This window comes from Triturus cristatus, chromosome 2_2 (genome assembly GCF_964204655.1).
Source record: "Triturus cristatus chromosome 2_2, aTriCri1.1, whole genome shotgun sequence".
In the NCBI taxonomy this organism is placed as follows: Eukaryota; Metazoa; Chordata; class Amphibia; order Caudata; family Salamandridae; genus Triturus; species Triturus cristatus.
This window is the reverse complement of record NC_140582.1, coordinates 715,478,890-715,496,048: the sequence shown is the minus strand read 5'-3', so window position 1 is coordinate 715,496,048 and position 17,159 is coordinate 715,478,890. Positions and strand designations below refer to the sequence as shown.

The 17,159-nt window shown below is 49.6% G+C and overlaps 2 protein-coding genes across 5 annotated transcripts in view; one reads left to right on the top strand and one right to left on the bottom strand.

Moving 5' to 3' along the window:
* The window catches only part of UFSP2 (UFM1 specific peptidase 2), a 184,292-nt gene extending 182,164 nt beyond the window's left edge, over positions 1 to 2,128 (top strand). For all 4 annotated transcript variants that reach the window (XM_085641939.1, XM_085641937.1, XM_085641940.1 and 1 more), the window contains one exon: positions 1,933 to 2,128. In XM_085641939.1, the coding sequence (XP_085498065.1) occupies positions 1,933 to 2,019 (87 nt within the window). In that variant the 3' untranslated portion in view covers positions 2,020 to 2,128. The remainder of the gene's footprint in view (positions 1 to 1,932) is intronic.
* Positions 2,129 to 2,918: 790 nt separating this feature from the next.
* Positions 2,919 to 9,112, bottom strand: ANKRD37 (ankyrin repeat domain 37). The gene is made up of 5 exons (XM_085641941.1): positions 8,733 to 9,112; positions 7,831 to 7,983; positions 5,954 to 6,045; positions 3,927 to 4,144; positions 2,919 to 3,176 (listed from the first exon to the last, which is right to left on the bottom strand). Exons 1-5 carry the CDS (start codon positions 8,757 to 8,759, stop codon positions 3,163 to 3,165), a joined length of 504 nt encoding a protein of 167 aa, XP_085498067.1. The 5' UTR covers positions 8,760 to 9,112; the 3' UTR covers positions 2,919 to 3,162.
* Positions 9,113 to 17,159: the final 8,047 nt, after the last annotated feature.

The following is a 17,159-nucleotide window of genomic DNA, read 5'->3' as shown; positions in this document are numbered from 1 at the left end:
CACTAGCCAGCGGGCAAGCAACCGGACAGACGCGGCAAGCAGGAAAATGCTGAAGGGCCCCACGCAGGACTCGTGGAGTGTGGGGGGCTGATCTTCGGTGCAGTTGGTGCTTGGGGTTGGGGCTTCTCAATCCCCGGTGCACAACTTCGAGGGTACCTCAGAAGCTGCGCTGTAAGTTACTAGCCACTTTTCCCAGGTAGCCGGTCCCACGTCGCTCGTCGCCTCCACGGATCTCAGCTCTGCTGCAGATGTGGATGAGGGTCGGAGAAGTCTGGAAGTCAAGGCTCTGGTCGGGCTCTGCAGTCGGTTCCTCGTAGAACGGTCGCAAAGCAAAGGGTAGTCTCTTGATGGTGCCTGTTTGCACAGGGTAGCCACTCCTTGGCTACAAGGGAGATTCTTCAGTCTTCTTCTTTCGTCGAATGTCGAAGGTCCAGAGTTTCTGTTCAGTTTTGCAGGTTCAGGATAATCTAAAGTCGTGAGGCCCAACTCCCACTCTTATACTAATCTGGGGGGCTGGGATACCTGCTAGGTCACGCCTTATGGGTGGGACCTGGGAGGGGGTGGTTACACCCACTTCCCTTTGTCCAGTTTCGCGCCAGAGCTGGGGCTGGAGTGCCCCAGCGCCGGTTTGAACTGGACTATGCCAGGAACACCTTGTGTGCCCCAGGCATGTCTCATTCCTTTCAGCCCACCCTGCCCCAATACACTAAAGGCTGTCTGGGGAGGTGCTAGCACCTCCCCAAGCAGGAAACCTATTGTCCAGGCCTCCCTGGCTGGGATCACTCCCAGCAGCAGGAGGTCAGACTTGTGTCTGTGGCAGCAGCATCCATTTTGTGATGCTGAGGCTTTGGTTAGAGATAAACAGCAAAGTAGGATTTTAACATGTCTCTCCCTCTAGAAGGGAGGAATAATATCCTCATCACCAGAAATGGTATGGGGGTATTATTCCAAAGTGTTAGACACCTTACACGACATGTTTTGATAAAGCCAAACCATAGTTACCATAACCGTTTAAGATTATAAGGCACTTTAAGAGTATATGGTAGGCTATATCATAGAACAGCTATAAGGACATGGTTCCGAAAGCTGTAGACAGGCTCAGCTCATGCTAGAGCACTATCTCACATGTTACCAAGCACTCTGCCTCCAGGATTGTTAAGGCCTGCCATAGGAGTGACTGATAGGTACACATGTGTCTATATATAAGGGCAGATATAGGCATACTATATCTAAGCAAGGGGTGATTACACGACCTTGCCCCAGCTGAGTGATCAGCCAGTTGTGTCTGATTGGAAGGCCAGACCAGGGGTGGCATAATACATGCTGCAGCCCCTGGGAGGCCTAGGGTACACCTATGCCCTGGGTACCTAGGGTACACTGTACAGGGTCCAATAAGGTGATCCTTACCAATTGTGTATGTACCTAGGGTACATGGAGTCCATTTTACAGAGAGAGCAGACAGCCTGAGACCCTGAATGGCAGGATCTCAGGCCAACTAAGTCGAAAAACCAGCTAGACACTAGGCAAAAAGTTGGGGGTAACCATAGTCAGATATCCACCTTCCTACATCCCAGACCGCTTCAGTCGTGTTGCTCTACAACAGTGAGATGCGGCTCAGTGTCCTATCCCAAGCCCAGGCCATACCCTAGCAGCCGATCCAAAGCAAGGGTGTGCACAGACTGCACGTGGTTCTGTTTCCACTCATTGCAGGTACATTATTTTATATGGATATCCTAAAAATCTCGAATGGATCTATCTGGCCGTCCTGCACCAAAGTTGGACAGACGTGATCCGGAGAAGGCTTTATTTGGGGGAGGGGTGCGAAAAGGGGGGCTTAATGAGAAAACATGCATGTTCACATATTGAGCAAAGAATAAACTACCACAAGATTTTGACATTTAAAGTGATATAACTTTTTTTTAACCTCTTTAGGGTTGGTGTGGTTGGAAAGGCCCTGACTTCTGGAGTCAAGATGCGTACTATAACCTCTGCCTACCTCAAGTACCAAAAGTGATTTAATTCATTTCAACTGCACATTGGAAAGACGTGGACGTGGCGGCAGCACCGCATTTCAGATCCGTGTTGTACCTAAACACTGTACAAAAGTAATAAAACTCCCAACACCTCCTCCTTGATGTTCAGCCCGTTTCCTTTTTATTTCGAGTGTAAACACGGTGCACGCTCTCTTGCATGCTCGCACCATGGGAGTTAACCAGCGAGTTATTTTGGTCCAGCTGACCACCTGCGTCTGCTAGCACACACTTCCCTCCACAAGCAGCTGGGAGGGGCGCAGCTGCTGTTCTGCTGTGCGTGACTCACCCACCCACTCACCACAAGGAGATGAAAACGTGCAACCCTACATACTCTGTTGCACGCACTGGGCAGTTCGTTTTCTGTTGTAATGTGACCAGAGCCTGTTCTCAGCTTACTGTGATCTGTAGATATTTATTTGTGCCACTAAGTCTCCTTAAAAAAATCCATCGCATGACAGGGAATTGATATAAAAATTCTGCATACGTAATCCTTTGAAACAAATCTGTTATTTTACATGATTTTCACAATGATTTAGCATGCTAAAAAGGCGCCCGTGGTCGAGATCTGTCCATTCAGACTTCCAGCGCGCAGCTGCCCGGGTGCAGTCCCTTAAGAGTGCTTAGAGCTACTCCTAACCCTCGTCAATCACACACAAAGCGAGAGGTTCTGCGGATCCGGGATGGCTCAGAAATGCCAGCTGTGCCCTTTCTTGCACGTAGCATTGCATCCGTAAAGAGACTCAGGGGTGATTTGCACCTTAAACATAAGACTGTCCTGAAGTATTTAAGCCCAGCAAGAAGCTGCGGCAGGGAAACAGAGGTCGCCCATTCAAATCCCAGACATACCAATCTTTCCAATCCACCTGAATGCCGAGGAGACACAAACCTGCTCAACTGTTTATTAAAAAAAATGTACAAAAAAAACATAAATAAATACAACAGCTTTACTGCTGTTAGCCTTAGAAAATAACACCTTTTACAAAAAGGTAGTGTCCAATGTTCTCCTTTCCAGAAGGGGAATAACAGCTTAATGTAAGCTGGAGCTGTCTTTGCACTGCTGCAATATTCGGATTTTCCTTGTAGCATAGAAGTCTTGGTACGCCCCGGTTCGTCACTCCACTTTTCTCATCTACAATTCCAAACCTGTTGACAAGGACAAGACGATTACATCCATGAAAAGTGCCTCATCCCGTTCCAGACATGTACATATTGTGTCCCGTCATTTGGAAAGGGAAGATGTGCACAACTATGGACACACAATGGTACCATCAACCATGCCACCAACTTCCCTCCCCTTCCCCACAAAAGGTGTAATCTTAAACAAACAAAAAAGACCTGGTCTACAGCACCAATTGCGTGCGCAAGCTCAAATGGAACAGACAATCGAACTTTTTCGGACACATTTCCAAAGTGGAAATAGTTTGATATTCACTCCTTTCAAGGCCGGAAGTAAATCCCCTTCCAGGATAAGAGTTGGAAGAACACCCCCAAATGTGCTGGGGGTTTGGTGAAGGGGTTTCTACAGGGAGCAAATATATACCTTGCGGAGGACAAAATGAAAAATAACGTTGTGTGTGATTTCCCCATGTGGAACTGCGTTCTGTGTACCCTTACGCATGCAGGGGACCCTTCAGGTTGTCATAAGTTGGAATTCACAACAAGTTTTCCGGGAGTCAAAGGTTTAAGAGCACCCATGGGAACTCTGTGAAAGTTTGTTAACACTTTCATAACGTACCCATAGCAATTCAAATTCTTGCAACTGTTTATGTACAATAGCATGAAAAGGGCACCATTTGGCCCTAAGCAGCCTTACAAACTGCCTTAAATGCGCTGCCCTACTATGAGCTTTCCCTGATTCCGATAAAGACAAAAGCCCAGGGGAGAGGTACATACCTTCGAATCGCATCCTCTTTTCGTCTGTCGCTGCATCACTGCTACAGGGGCGCTTCTGTGCAGCCATTGGTTCTCTCATTGCGTCACAGCCAGCAGATGACTGTAACTGCAGCTTCATGCTCTGCGTGTGCTTAACAGAGGCAAGGAACCTGGCACACGCCAAAAACCCACACGAATAGGCCAGGTCCTCAGCCGTCTCTCCGTTGTTGTTGCAGATGCTGAAACAGAAAAGGTAGTGTCCATCAGATTTAGGAAGAACATGGCAGAAAGCCGCTGAGTCTATCATATTACAAGCCAGCTCCCACGTAACCCAGGATATTAAAGGTACCCATGCATCATTCTAATAAAAGTATCTCTCTTAACAGCTGGTGTGATAGTATCTCTCCAGATAGGTCTTCTTTCCTAGGGTAAAAGTAGGTGTGCGTAGTTTTAGACCGAATTCTGAGAAAATGCAATGTATGCGCCCGTCTGTCTCATGCACACACCCAGGCATGACTCACAGGCGTATTCCTAGAAGTCTGCTTCTCAGCACACAAGCGAAAGAAAAACGTGGGTTTCTAAGATGCTTTTAAAGCAGAAATGCACGTTGACCGGTGACACTGCACTTCTTCCCGTCCACTCTGGTGTTTAATGCATTAATACAGAATTTCAATTACACATAGTTAAAGCCTTACTTTCCCATATCAGTGCCCTAATGATGTTCAAAAATGCAGGATAAAGGGACATTTTACTCCAGTACACCGTCGAAGTAAGGCCCTGTGCATTGCATACCACTTTTTTACAAGTAATCAACGACTGTGCGGAGAAAACTTTGGAAATAAGCTGACCTCTCAATCAAGTTCAAGTTTTTATTAGAGAATTAGATCCAACATTGAGATCTACAATAAAGTGAATTAATCAAAATTACACCCATTGATAGAACAAAAAAAATGAAGCCATTTTTTTTTTTACATTTTACAACACATTAGTTCATTAACCGGTCAGTTCATCATCTCCATTGCAGCAGTTGCCATTGTAATACCATTTTTTTTTTAAGTGGTTTTAAAAATCTCTGTTGGTGACTTTTTAAGGCGAAACAAGCAAATACAACTACCCAAACAAATCTACACAATGCGTCTCCATGGTCGGCTTATGAGACCCAAGCAGCAACAGTTCTGTAAACATGAAAGTTGCAGGGTTTTTTGGGGAAGTCTAAATCAAAGAAAGGCTGTGTTATTTGGTCTCCTTTGAGGACAGGTCCGTTTAAATTGGTCTGTGCCTTAGGTCAGCATTTCCTGTGTGAGTAAACCGCCCCAGGAGGACACTGTCCAGAACGCACCCAGCCTGCTGCCATAGCAACAAGGCAAGGCCACTATGGGAGAGGAAGCACCTCAGGGTCAGGTCAGAGGGCCCAGGTGTGGTCGGAAAAACTATACTTGTATCGGCAGTGTGTCCATCCGGGTGGGGGGGGGGGGGGGGGGAGAATGTTAAAAAATTGGTTCTCAACAAACCAGGCCAGATGCCCTTCAATCAATTGACCCACAATTTGCAGTGTGCCCTGCGGTTACACAAAGTTGTCAACTCCTTACACGACAAACAAAAAGGCAAGGTAACAACTCAAAAGAATCTACTGTGAAATGTTAGTATTTCCTAGCCACTGCACTGACTTCCTTAAAACAAAGTCGTGCCTCGGTATATTCACAGCGGGTGGGGGACGGGGCAAATATCCTCCAAACACACCTTCATCTAATGAGAGGAATGTTCCCACTGTTTCGGGGGGTTGGGGGCGGGGCTCACTTGCTAGTGACTTGCATCATAACTGGAGTCCACTTCATTGGATTCCAAATTTAGCAAATGCAGAAAATGTATTTTGGTGCGTGGCCTCCGACTCTCAACCCCTTATTTGGTCCTTTTTATTTTAAGAGGAGGACTGCAGGCACCCAAAGATCAACGAGCGTCACAACAAAACCAAATAACCGAGACAAAGAAAATGTGAGTTCGGCCTCAACTACTGCTAGTGCACAATTGAGTGCTGTAAATGGACTTACTCAACTCGGGCATCACCGGCGACCAGCAAGCTGAGACACTGCAGGCTCCCAGATTTTGCAGCTTTGTGAATTGGTGCCTCACCGAAACAATCCTGTGAAAAATATAAAATACAGATTTTTATTTCCTATCCAGAAGAGAAAATATCGTCACGTAAAGTGCCATAGATTAGACTGGCAGCTGATGGTTAAGACAAAAAGCACTGTCTAAATCTCTAATGTGCATCAAAACACACAAACGAGTCTCTGGCCTCTCACAGATGTTCAACAATCACATACACATTTCACTCCCTTTGAGCATTGGCGCGCCTTGGCGCAGACAACGCTCAAGGAGCCACCATCAAACAATGCAAGTGTTGTGCTGAGCATAAACAACCCCTCGGTCTGTAACGGGCAATATTATTAAACTGGGAGTTACGGGATGAATTATTAGTGCACCTTACTCGCCTCACACCCAGCAGACATTTTTCATGACACTGCTTTTTTGGGTCTGGCTTGACATCGCCGCTGTTACCAGTTATTTCAAATATACAGAGTGGACACTGGTCCAACCAGGGCACTTGTTTTCCCCTCACCTCATGCTACTGGGTGTTTGATGCATAATCCGCTTCATATGGAGAGCTTTCTTACAATGCACTAGGTCTGTTTTAAAATCCCAAAGGGGTATTAATCATAACACATTAAATTATTATCTGAGGTGCCTTGTATACAGAAAGCAATCGTTTTGTATTGTTTTTACATTGCATCATGTTTTCTTTCATATTTTGCACAGTACTCACAATACAAGCCAGACCTATTAGCTTGGTCAATGCTTGTTGCAAAGGGATGTCAGGCCGTGCAAGCAGCAGTTTCCTTTTGCGCCATGAAATAGGAAGCTAAAGAAGACTCAGAATAGACTGATACAGGACGGTCCTAAAATAATTTACCTACGAGTGCGTTCTTCCCCTTTCGCTCATAGGGCCTATGTCAAGTGCCAGAGGAACAGCGCTGCACGCACGCTGGACTCTCCGTTCCGACTACAGAATAAGTGACACGTGCCATGTACCTTTGCTACAACCATACGCTAGATAGAATACGTCTGCTGTGTCATGCACATTCAAATCTAGGGCCTCTCTGCTAAGAAAGAGATCAAAGATAACAACAGTGGCATGGAGAGCCAAGCCATTATACACTTAGAAGGTTTTCATGTGCTACTATTATGAACTCAACAGCTAGACACAAGGGTTTTTGGTCGCCTGGCCTGGTGTATAATTCGGTGACAGGCCTTAAAATCGAGGCAATGAAGATTGTTTCTAGTCGGAGAACAACATCTGGCCTTGTATTGGAGGAAGGCTCATCTATTTCCCCCCAACCAGTAGCATCTCTGTGTTTGTGTTCCAATTCCTTCAGTGCTATCCTAGATAACAATATCTGTGATAAATGCTCATAGACAATACAATACACATATTTAACATTTCACTATACTAATTCACCGTTATTCCCTTATGGGTTTCCGGAGTAGCGTGCTACTCGCCCAGAAAGTGCTTCAACACCGCCGAAAAAGCACTTCGATGCCTCGCCAGGGGTAGTAAGCGTTATATAAACGCCATTACAACACAATTAATGAACTCCGTTCAGTATATATAAACACTATAATAAAGAATTGGGCAAATGCATGGGGACCTGCGTGTAAAACATGGGTCCGATGCAGGACCGGTCTAGAAGCATAGGCGCAATTGATATTGGAATTTGAGTCCAGAATTGATTATTTTGCCAGCTGATGTCTACATTAAATACTCCCCTGCATGGTCCATCTGCTCAGCCCCCTGCATGGAATTGTACAAACACAGGACTCCCTCTGCCCAGGCTGCCCCGCCCCTCTGGGTGGTAGGGACTCTCACCTGCTGGTTGAGGTCGGCGCCCGTCTGCAGCTGCCAGAGCAGAAAGAAGGCCTGCCCCCCGCAGGCGGCCAGGTGCACGGGGGACTGGCCCAGGCCATCCCCGGCAGAGTTCACGGCGCTGCCCGTCTCCATCAGGCTGCACGGGCTGTCGAGCTGAGGAGAGAGAAGGCGGTCAGACACGAGCAGACAGTACACCCTGCCCTGATCCCGGGCGCACTGCTCTCCGGCACGGAGCACTTAATTCATCACCGTTAGTTCATACAGCGCGACGTGCCGGGTTACAGTGACACCACGGGTTACACATGTATAGTACGACCATTGCCCGTCCCTCCCCACCCAATGTTCTATGATATCGTTCTGCGCCCCCACTCCTCGCAGACAAGCCCCATAACCCTTTGCATTACGAAGCAGGATAAAAAAGATGTCGAAGATCGCAAATCGCTGACGCGTGAAAGGACCATCCCTCAACTTGCGAGCAGCCATTTTTGGGACCCCTTCAGACCACCCTTACAAAACGCCAAATGCTTCCATAGCATTAGCGTGCCAGCCTCCAACTAAGGACCACCCACAGTAAATGGGGTCTTCAGTCACACCGACACGTGGAAGTTAAAGGGGCGAGTGGCGATACATTGTATATTCGAATGCGTAAACACAGGGTTGTTAGCATGTAACATGAAAACATTAATAGGTAACTATGCCAAGAAAACGCTTCCATATGGCACGAAGAGTGCACTGAAAACATTTTTAGATCGGGGATGCAAGACTGTCCATACCACCCCTCCGACGCTCCCACCACTTGGTCTGTATTGGTGGAATTAAACGCAATTGTAAAACGAAGCACACTGTAGCCCTTCCATTGTATATCTACCCTAGTGAGTAATTGAAAGGCTATTGATGCTTACCTCTGCATTGCATTCCAGGAGCAGCATGTCTGACACTGTAGCACGTACGGTGAGCAAAATATATAATTCTGTAGGACTCCGGTGGTTCTCGCTGCAGGTTGTAGACGCCGGGCGCAGTCAGGCTGGATGCACACTGTGTAGGACAGCAGTGATGTCCTTTCCCGCTACTGTCTGAGGCGGATTGTCTAGGAACCCTCCACTGAACCCGGTTCTCATTCCAACACTTTGTGACGTCACCTAACAGCCGCAGCGACTCAAAACACGAGCACGCGGAACACAGGCAGCCGAGGGAGGGCCTGCATTGTCCCGTGCCGGCCTGTGATTGGTCGGGGCGGAGCCTTAGTTTTGGCAGGCTTTCGTTACGAGCTTCCCCCGTGTCTCCCCTTCTGCTTGTCACGTAGGCGCGAGGCGCCCGTGCCTGGCTGCCATGGGTCTGTCTGCAGAGCAGCACGTAGCAGCGCTAAGCTCCGCCCTGTTGCGGGGGAGGTGAGGAACAGGCCCGAGCCCCTGCGCTGAGAAGCGCACGTACCAGGAAACTATTAGCTCAGGCAGCTGCCCCTTCCCCAGTCTTCTAATGGACGACTAGATTTAACCCCCCCCCCCCAAGCGCCCTACCCCCCCCACCCCCCCCAAGGCAATATTTAACGAAAAGATTTCTGCAACCTGTAGAATTATTTGAAAACTTCAGTCACCAAACATCACATATTTCCAAATAATTCTGTAAATGAAGTTCTATAGACACTCGCTGTAATATGATATTAGTTAAAATGTATCCAAAGAACCGCACGCCCCCCTTTTAGAGTAACAAGAAACAGGTGTTTGAGAAAAACAAATGGCAGTCAAATCACGAGACTCCGTATTTTCAAACTATTTTTAGCATGTACTGAAGAAGAAATAAAAAAAATTAGTTACAGTTTCAAGCTTTCTTATTGTTTTTATGACTTGCTCATTGCTCCTTTCAGTTTCATGTGTATTTTTATACATTATATTAGCACGTCTTATTAATTATTGCCTAATGTATTGGAGCTGGAGGAAAGCGCTACTCCACACCCCATAGAGCCAATATCGGCAACACTCACCACCCCGCCCCTTCTACAGCAATGTTAGAGAAATAACCAGACAGGACACCTTTTGTGTGGAAAGAAATATTGCTGCAGGTTTATTAGCATTACAACGATGCCAAGATTGGTGGGTTAGTTTACGGACGATCCTCAGGCAGGCAGCCCCTCGCCGCCTGCCGCCTGATGAGCCAAATTATTCCGGGGCCTTGCCCAACGGTGTTTGCCATATTAGGGGGAGGGAAAACAACTCCTCCCCCCCCGTGGGACAACAGCCCACCCCCTGCCAGCCAACCCCAGGTTGCTCAGGTCAACAACCGCCTGTGGGACTAACGGGGCGCCGTCGCTCCTCCAGGGTCCAACCGGAGGACCTCCCTGTGGATATTTGGCCTTTGCACCCTTGTTGTGCTCCTGCATAGGGTACCCATATGTCCCTTACAGCCTCTGGGTCGCCCTGTAACTCCGCCTGCAACACAAAAGAATACATTAGATAAAATCCCCCACCCACACCCTGCTATTACGCCAGGTATGAGGTAGGGTGGGAAAAGGCATCAGGGTCGCGGAAAAGAGAGCGCCAGGTGGGCTGGGTAGGTATAAATACCCCGCTCCCCCGCCTCTTATTCCCGGAAGTGACGATACCCTACTGGACCCTAGAGGGTCCCAACGACTGGGCGGCTGCTTCCTGTGCCTTCTTGTGGCACTAAGGCGGCCGCCCTCTTATGGGGTCTCCTTCGTTGACCCCGGGCAGCCGGCATAGTGCCAATATCGGCAACACTCACCACCCCGCCCCTTCTACAGCAATGTTAGAGATACAACCAGACATAACACCTTTTGTGTGGAAAGAAATATTGCTGCAGGTTTATTAGCATTACAACAATGCCAAGATTGGTGGGTTAGCTTATGGGCGATCCTCAGGCAGGCAGCCCCTCGCCACCTGCCACCTGATGAGCCAAATTATACCGGGGCCATGCCCAATGGTGTTTGCCATATTAGGGGGAGGGAAAACAAACCTCCCCCCGTGGGACAACAGCCCACCCCCTTTGCTCACGCCCCCTAGAGGGGCGGAACCTGCCAGGCAACTCCCGGTTGCTCAGGTCAACAACCGCCCATGGGACTAATGATGCACCGTCGTTCCTCCAGGGTCCAACCGGAGGACCTCCCTGTGGATATTTGGCCTTTGCACCCTTGTTGTGCTCCTGCATAGGGTACCCATATGTCCCTTACAGCCTCTGGATCGCCCTGTAACTCCGCCACAGATCTGGGTGTGGCCACCGTCACCCCAGAGCCCCCCACCATATCCCTTACTTACACCCTGCTGACTTTAAAGCCTCCTCCAGGTCAAGTAAGAACAGGTCCATGCCCACCCTGGACAAGTGTACCCCATCATTCTCCCAACACCCAGTGGCCTTGGTGTGCAGTAACCCATGACGTATGAAGCCAAAACCCCTTTGCCCGGTGAATCTCCTCATGGCGCTGTTGATCTTTCCGCGAGATACCTCCATGGCCTCTCCTGAACGAGCCCCCTGCCACACCAACCGTGGTGTTATCTCTGACCACCAGATCTCACAGGTCCCCAGCTGGCTGCTCAACTTGCACATGGTTACCGTCATTTCCTGTAATAGTGCCCTCCTACCCACAGATGCCAGATCGTTCCCTCCCAGGTGTATCACCAATACATTAGGAGAGGGATTCCCTCCCCCCAGTCTCTGTTGCAACTTCTCCAGTAGGCAGGTCCAGCGCATGCCTGGGTATCCTAGCCAGACAATGTCTGTGAGGCCGTGTCTCCATTTTCTGCTCTCTGCCCACCGCGCCAATCGCAACACGCCTGAATGTCCAATCACCCACACCGAGGTCCCTGGCAATTAAAGAAATGAAAGTTTGCAAGGTTTTATTGACTTAAACCACATTTAAAATTACAATTTACATATTGCACTTCAACTCACGCCACCGGCATCATGGGCCGCAAAGTTGTTCCGTATGTCCATCAATTGTTCACCCAACATATATTGCCTTGTAGGCTTGTCTACAAAATTCCTTACAAATCACACCACCGGCCACAATAGCCGCAAATTGTTCATGTTGTTCCACGGTCGTCACTGTCAACCCCTTCCTTAGACCCCAGCCACGTGAAAAGGTCTTCAGGGACGGATGTATTTTTTGTAACATTGGGACTCCCAACGCCCCACTTGCTTGATGCGTTCAGCTGACAGCCCTGCCCTAAATGCTGTGGTGGCTGCCCCTATGCGGAATGAATGGCTGCAGAAGCGTTTACCCTGTACATTATTTCCTGACAATGATAAACACGCCTGCATGATGCTATGTACTTGGAACTTGGTGAGAGGGGTACTGTCTTCATGTATCAATAGATAACCTTCGGATGCTGAGCGGAGCGCTAGGTAGGCAGACACCAGGCGCACCGGGCAATATCTGTCTATCTCAAGCTGATGCAGCACAATAGCCCTCCCTTTCCCAGCTTGGTCTGTCTTTGACCTCCTTAACCAAATTGTGAGGGCATCTCCGGCCAGGCTGGCATCCTGCCTGCTCAACGCAATACCAGATTTGTCCAGTTTGGACCTCGCAATCAACTCGCCTACTCTTAAGGCCCCAAAAAATACCAAGCTGAATGTGGCTGAGAACAAAGCTGCTTCAAATTGAGAATTTGTGGCCCTCTGCACACAGTCTAATATCCCATGTAGTGTTTCAAAATCAATCGGGGACCTAGTGTCTGGTGGTCGAGGATCGCACCTGGCCCATCCCTTAAGCGCAGCCCTGATTAAGAAAGATTTTGTTGGATCCTCCTGCCCCAGTAGTCTTGCATGGTGGCATATCGCTGACAAATGGCTCTCTATCCAAAGGTGGCTCTTCCCTTCATCTCTGGCCCAAATAACAAACTTCTGCACCCTGCACTGTAGAGATGCTTTACCTCCGTCCCAGGTTCCAGTTACTGCACAAAACTTTGCCACACACGCACGGTAGCGCTTACTGGTCCTTGGCGCCAGGGACATCTCGCCCAGTCCCCTTAGTCGCCTTACAACTTCAGCAGGAACCAGAGGTGAGGCGGGAAAGGTGTCATGTTCTCTCTCGCTCTCGGCCACGCCTCCCGCAACCGGCACCAGTGAAAACGAGAGAGAGCGTCAGCTGCAATGTTCTGAACCCCTTAGATGTGTCGCGCCCTGCATTCTACATTGTTGATTAGGCACACTCGTACCAGCTCCCTCAGCAAACACAAAACTAGGGGACAGGTCGCCGACTGCGAATTGATGGCCTGGACCACAGCCATGTTGTCCGACCAGAAAACGACCTTTCGTGCTGAAAGAACTGTCGGCCAAAGATGCAGAGCTAACACTATAGGGAACAGTTCAAGGACTGTAATGCAGGTCGTGATTTTCTTTGTGCGCCAAGCATTGGGCCATTTCTGCGCGCACCACTCCCTGTCTAGGATCACCCCAAAACCTTCTCTACCTGACGCATCTGTATAAAGCGCAAGATCAGTGCTCTCCGCCCAGGGCGCCCTCCATATCACTGAGCCGTTGAAACTTTCCAGAAAAGTGGCCCACATGGAAAGGTCCTCCTTCATACCTTTACTTAGCTTTACCACCTGGTGTTTCTTCTTTACCTTTGCCGTTTTCCTGGCTAGCCTACGTGCAAACACTCTACCGGCCCGTATAACCCTGGCTGCAAAGTTAAGTTTCCCCAGCAAGCTTTGAATGCAACCCAGGGATGCCTTGTCCTGACCTGATAAAAACTGAATCTGGTTCGCTAAGTCCTGGACTTTGTCAAGTGGCAACCTGGATTCTCCTTTGATGGTGTCGAGTTCAATCCCTAGGAAAGTTAGTACCTGGGCCGGACCCTCTGTTTTTCCTGGCGCGAGTCGAACCCCCAGGTGACGAGCCAACTCCTCAAAGTTTTCCAGAGCCTCCCTGCAATCCTGAGTGCCCTCACCTCCTATGAAGAGGAAGTCATCAAGGTAGCGCGTAACGCCTACCACCCGTACTTAACTTGCAGTGCCCACTGAAGGAAAGTGCTGAACGCTTCAAAATAGGCACAGGATACTGCGTAACCCATGGGCATGCATCTGTCATAAAAGTATCTGCCATCTAGCCTGAAACCTAGCAGGTGTTGGCTGCTCGGGTGGACTAGCAGCAAGCAAAACGCCGATTCGATATCCGCTTTTGCCACCACGCCCCCTTGCCCGCCCACCTGACTAAGTCCACTGCTACATCCAGAGTACAATACGTGACAGAGCAAGAACCCTCCTCAAGCCCATGGTTGACAGATTCTCCCTCAGGGTAGGACAAATGATGGATGAGTCTGAATGACCCTGGCTCCTTCTTGGGCACCACTCCCAGAGGAGACACGACAAAATTCTCCAACGGTGGCCCCTGAAAAGGTCCCGCCACCCTGCCCATAGCCCTCTCCTTTTCCACCTTAGCCCTGACTACTGCTGGATGTTCCCTTGCTGACTTAAGATTGTCTGTCTCCCGAATCCCCAGCGTGCCCACATAGGGAATCCGGAAGCCTTCGCTGAAGCCTATCAGCAGTAGCAGGCCGTCCTGCTTGTTGGGGTACTGTCTAAGGAGAGGAGAGATGTTGGCCAGGCTGACTGGTGAAGGACCCTTGACTACCTGCCCGGTAACTGTGGTGGAGTCCCAAGGGAGGGGGGGTATAGCTGGGGGAGACAAGGGAGTCAGAAGTGTGCTGTTGCTGGGAGAGGGGAGGCTTGTGACATGGTGATTGGTTGTGCTTAGGTCCTCAACTATCTTGCTTGCCCTTAGTGGCTGGCAAATTCTCCTGTTGAGTGTGACATTTCCGGACACATGGACATCTTCTTCTTGAATTCTCTGTCGTAATTCAACCATCCACTTCCACCCCACTTCAATGCCTCCTTGTGTATTAACCTACCATACTGCAGAAGCCCCTGCGCTACCTCAGGTTGTTTCTCTATGATGACTGCCGACAGAATCGAGAAAGCCTCAAGCCAATTTTCTATGTTCTTCTCAGGCGAGGTCTGAAACTTTACCTTTTTGTCCTCTTCCTTTACCCCCGCTTTCCTGGCGTCTATGCCATCCTGGCCAAGTAATAACAGCGAAAATATGTCTATCAGTTCGCGCCTCCAATTAGCTTCCTTGGCTGCCTGAGCCACCTGCCATGCCAGGGAGCAACGGCCAGAGAGCAGTGGTGCTGCAGAAACTAATTGTGCGGGGGCGGGAGGCTTGCACACTTGCTGTGGAGATACCAATGCTGGCACAGGACTAGGAAGGGACCCTGCAGTGAGATTGCTCGTTCCCGAAAGGGGACTACCACTAACAGTACTGGTGGGCGGTAACGGCCCCCCCTTTGCTGCCGGGGGTCCATGCCTGTGCTAGCTGTCTTCGTGCTCGGTGGGCTGACTGTAGTGGGAGTACATACCTCCCCCCCCCATGCCACAGCCTGATTAGACGTAACTTGGTTAATCTCTCCTGCAGAAACCAGGGGCACAATAGCAGGGACCGCAAGAGGTGTTTGTAGGCCGCAACCCTGGTTACCCCAGGCCGCCGCAGCCACCCGCGCCCCCCCTGTATCTAAGCCTGGCTTGCCCACTACCTGGGGTGAGCTGGACCCAGGATGACCTGCCCTGACCTCTGCCATGAAATCCCTCAACGTGTCCAAGATCTTACCCAGGTCTTCCTGGGTGGCGAAATTCGCTGCGGTCGGCACGCTGTCTGGAGAGATGGATGGAACCACGGGCGGGGAAGCGATCGGCTGCGAACCAGTGTCTCTAGTCGCAGGCGGAGCCCTGGTCTTGGGTGGTGGCGGATCCGCCGGGAAGTCCTTAGTCGTAGGCTTGCGTGCTCGCTTAGGCCTAGAAGAACCAGACTCCAAAATGTGCTCTTGCTCGGGAATAGGAGTGTCGACGCCAATCCCAGAGTCTTCCGGGTCCCTTGCATTCAAGAGAGCCGTGGCCCTTGCCAAGCCTTTGGTCTTGGCCATCAAGATAAAAGATGCCCACTGAGCCTCCTGGGACGTTTTGGGCAAGGAGTCTTCGACCCGGGACGTCTGCGTGAATGGGGGGGGACCCTGGCCTTCCATGCCGCCTCTTTGGCCCGACTGACACCACCTCTGAGGAGACAAAATAGGAATCAGCAAAACCACCCTTGCATTCCCCTTTCTCTCCGTAGGACCTGCATGGCCTGGATCACCCGCAGTTCAGCTCCCCTCCCCTCTTGATACTCACATGCTTAGAATAATCCGGTGGACCTTTTTTCATATGTGCCCTTAATCCAGATTCCGTGTGTGCTCTGCGTGCGGAGATGAAGAGAAGCGAGTTAACATACGCCCCTGGGTTAAAACCGGAGTCATCCCCCGCAAGTGACCTGCCCCCTTGCAGTGTTCGACCCCCCTAAATATCCAAGTTTGCCTGCCTGTCTCCCCCTTCATTATCACCCTGTCCATACCTGTCTTTGATTTCTGTCAACGCTTCACTGCGTAGTGCCTCTCTCACGCTCTGACCGGATCTGAAATTATAATCAAAACATTAAAACACTCTCTGCTTTATTGTGCCCTGATCCTTGCGATCCAGTCCGGTTTTCACTTGGCACCCCTTTCCAAACTTCCTAATCCCTGGTCTGCCCAGACCGTGACATTTGGCGCCATGCTTGTCTCTCTCTTGAGAGTGCTGAAATGCAAACCAACAGAAATTAACATACCCCCCCATACCTAACTGTTGGACTGAACCTTGTCACTTTCCCTTTTCGTAGTAGGAAACAACTGTACCCCTTAACCCCTGTTCATGCATGGGAGACAAACAAAGTTTATTATTATTTTTTTTTTAGTTGCCCCACTTGCCCCTTGCCAGATGTCCTATGTATCCATGGCATTGGCCATTCCTGCACAATAGCCCTGACGTCAGGAATAATTAGTGTGCCTGCCGATGTAGCAGGAATAATCTCTACTGTACTTTATACGTTTAAAACATGCACACATGACATTAGAAACATCACATTTCCTAATATTGCCCCAACTAATGGACGTATGCCAATGTCAAACCTGCCCTAATCAGTTTGCTCCTAACAGACCCGTGCTTCTCCTCTAGAGGGCCCTCTAACACCTATGGTCGAGCCCACGCGCACTAAAAGGAAGTGCTTTGTCAGTAAAAACGCTCCAATTCCCCCATATCTAGAGCTATGAGTGCGCATGCGCAAGTGCCGCGCAGGCCCGCTGAGCAGCCTCTCATACTCAACAGGATCTCCCGTTCTTTTTTTTTTTTGTTGTTGCATATTTATATAGCGCGAACTCGACCCGAAGGTATTAAGCACTTTACATAGCAGCGTAATTACATTACACATTTAGGCACGGGGAGATTCAGTGATTTGCCCAGAATCAGCAGGAT

What these genes read in the sequence shown, in the direction of transcription:
- ANKRD37 (XM_085641941.1), bottom strand. Translation starts at nt 8,759, where the DNA reads ATGCTGCTCCTGGAATGCAATGCAGAG. An exon ending in GCGCCGACCTCAACCAGCAG is followed by an intron (nt 6,046 to 7,830) that starts GTGAGAGTCCCT and finishes TATTTTTCACAG; the next exon opens with GATTGTTTCGGTGAGGCACC. An exon ending in GCCGGTGATGCCCGAGTTGA is followed by an intron (nt 4,145 to 5,953) that starts GTAAGTCCATTT and finishes TTTCTGTTTCAG; the next exon opens with CATCTGCAACAACAACGGAG.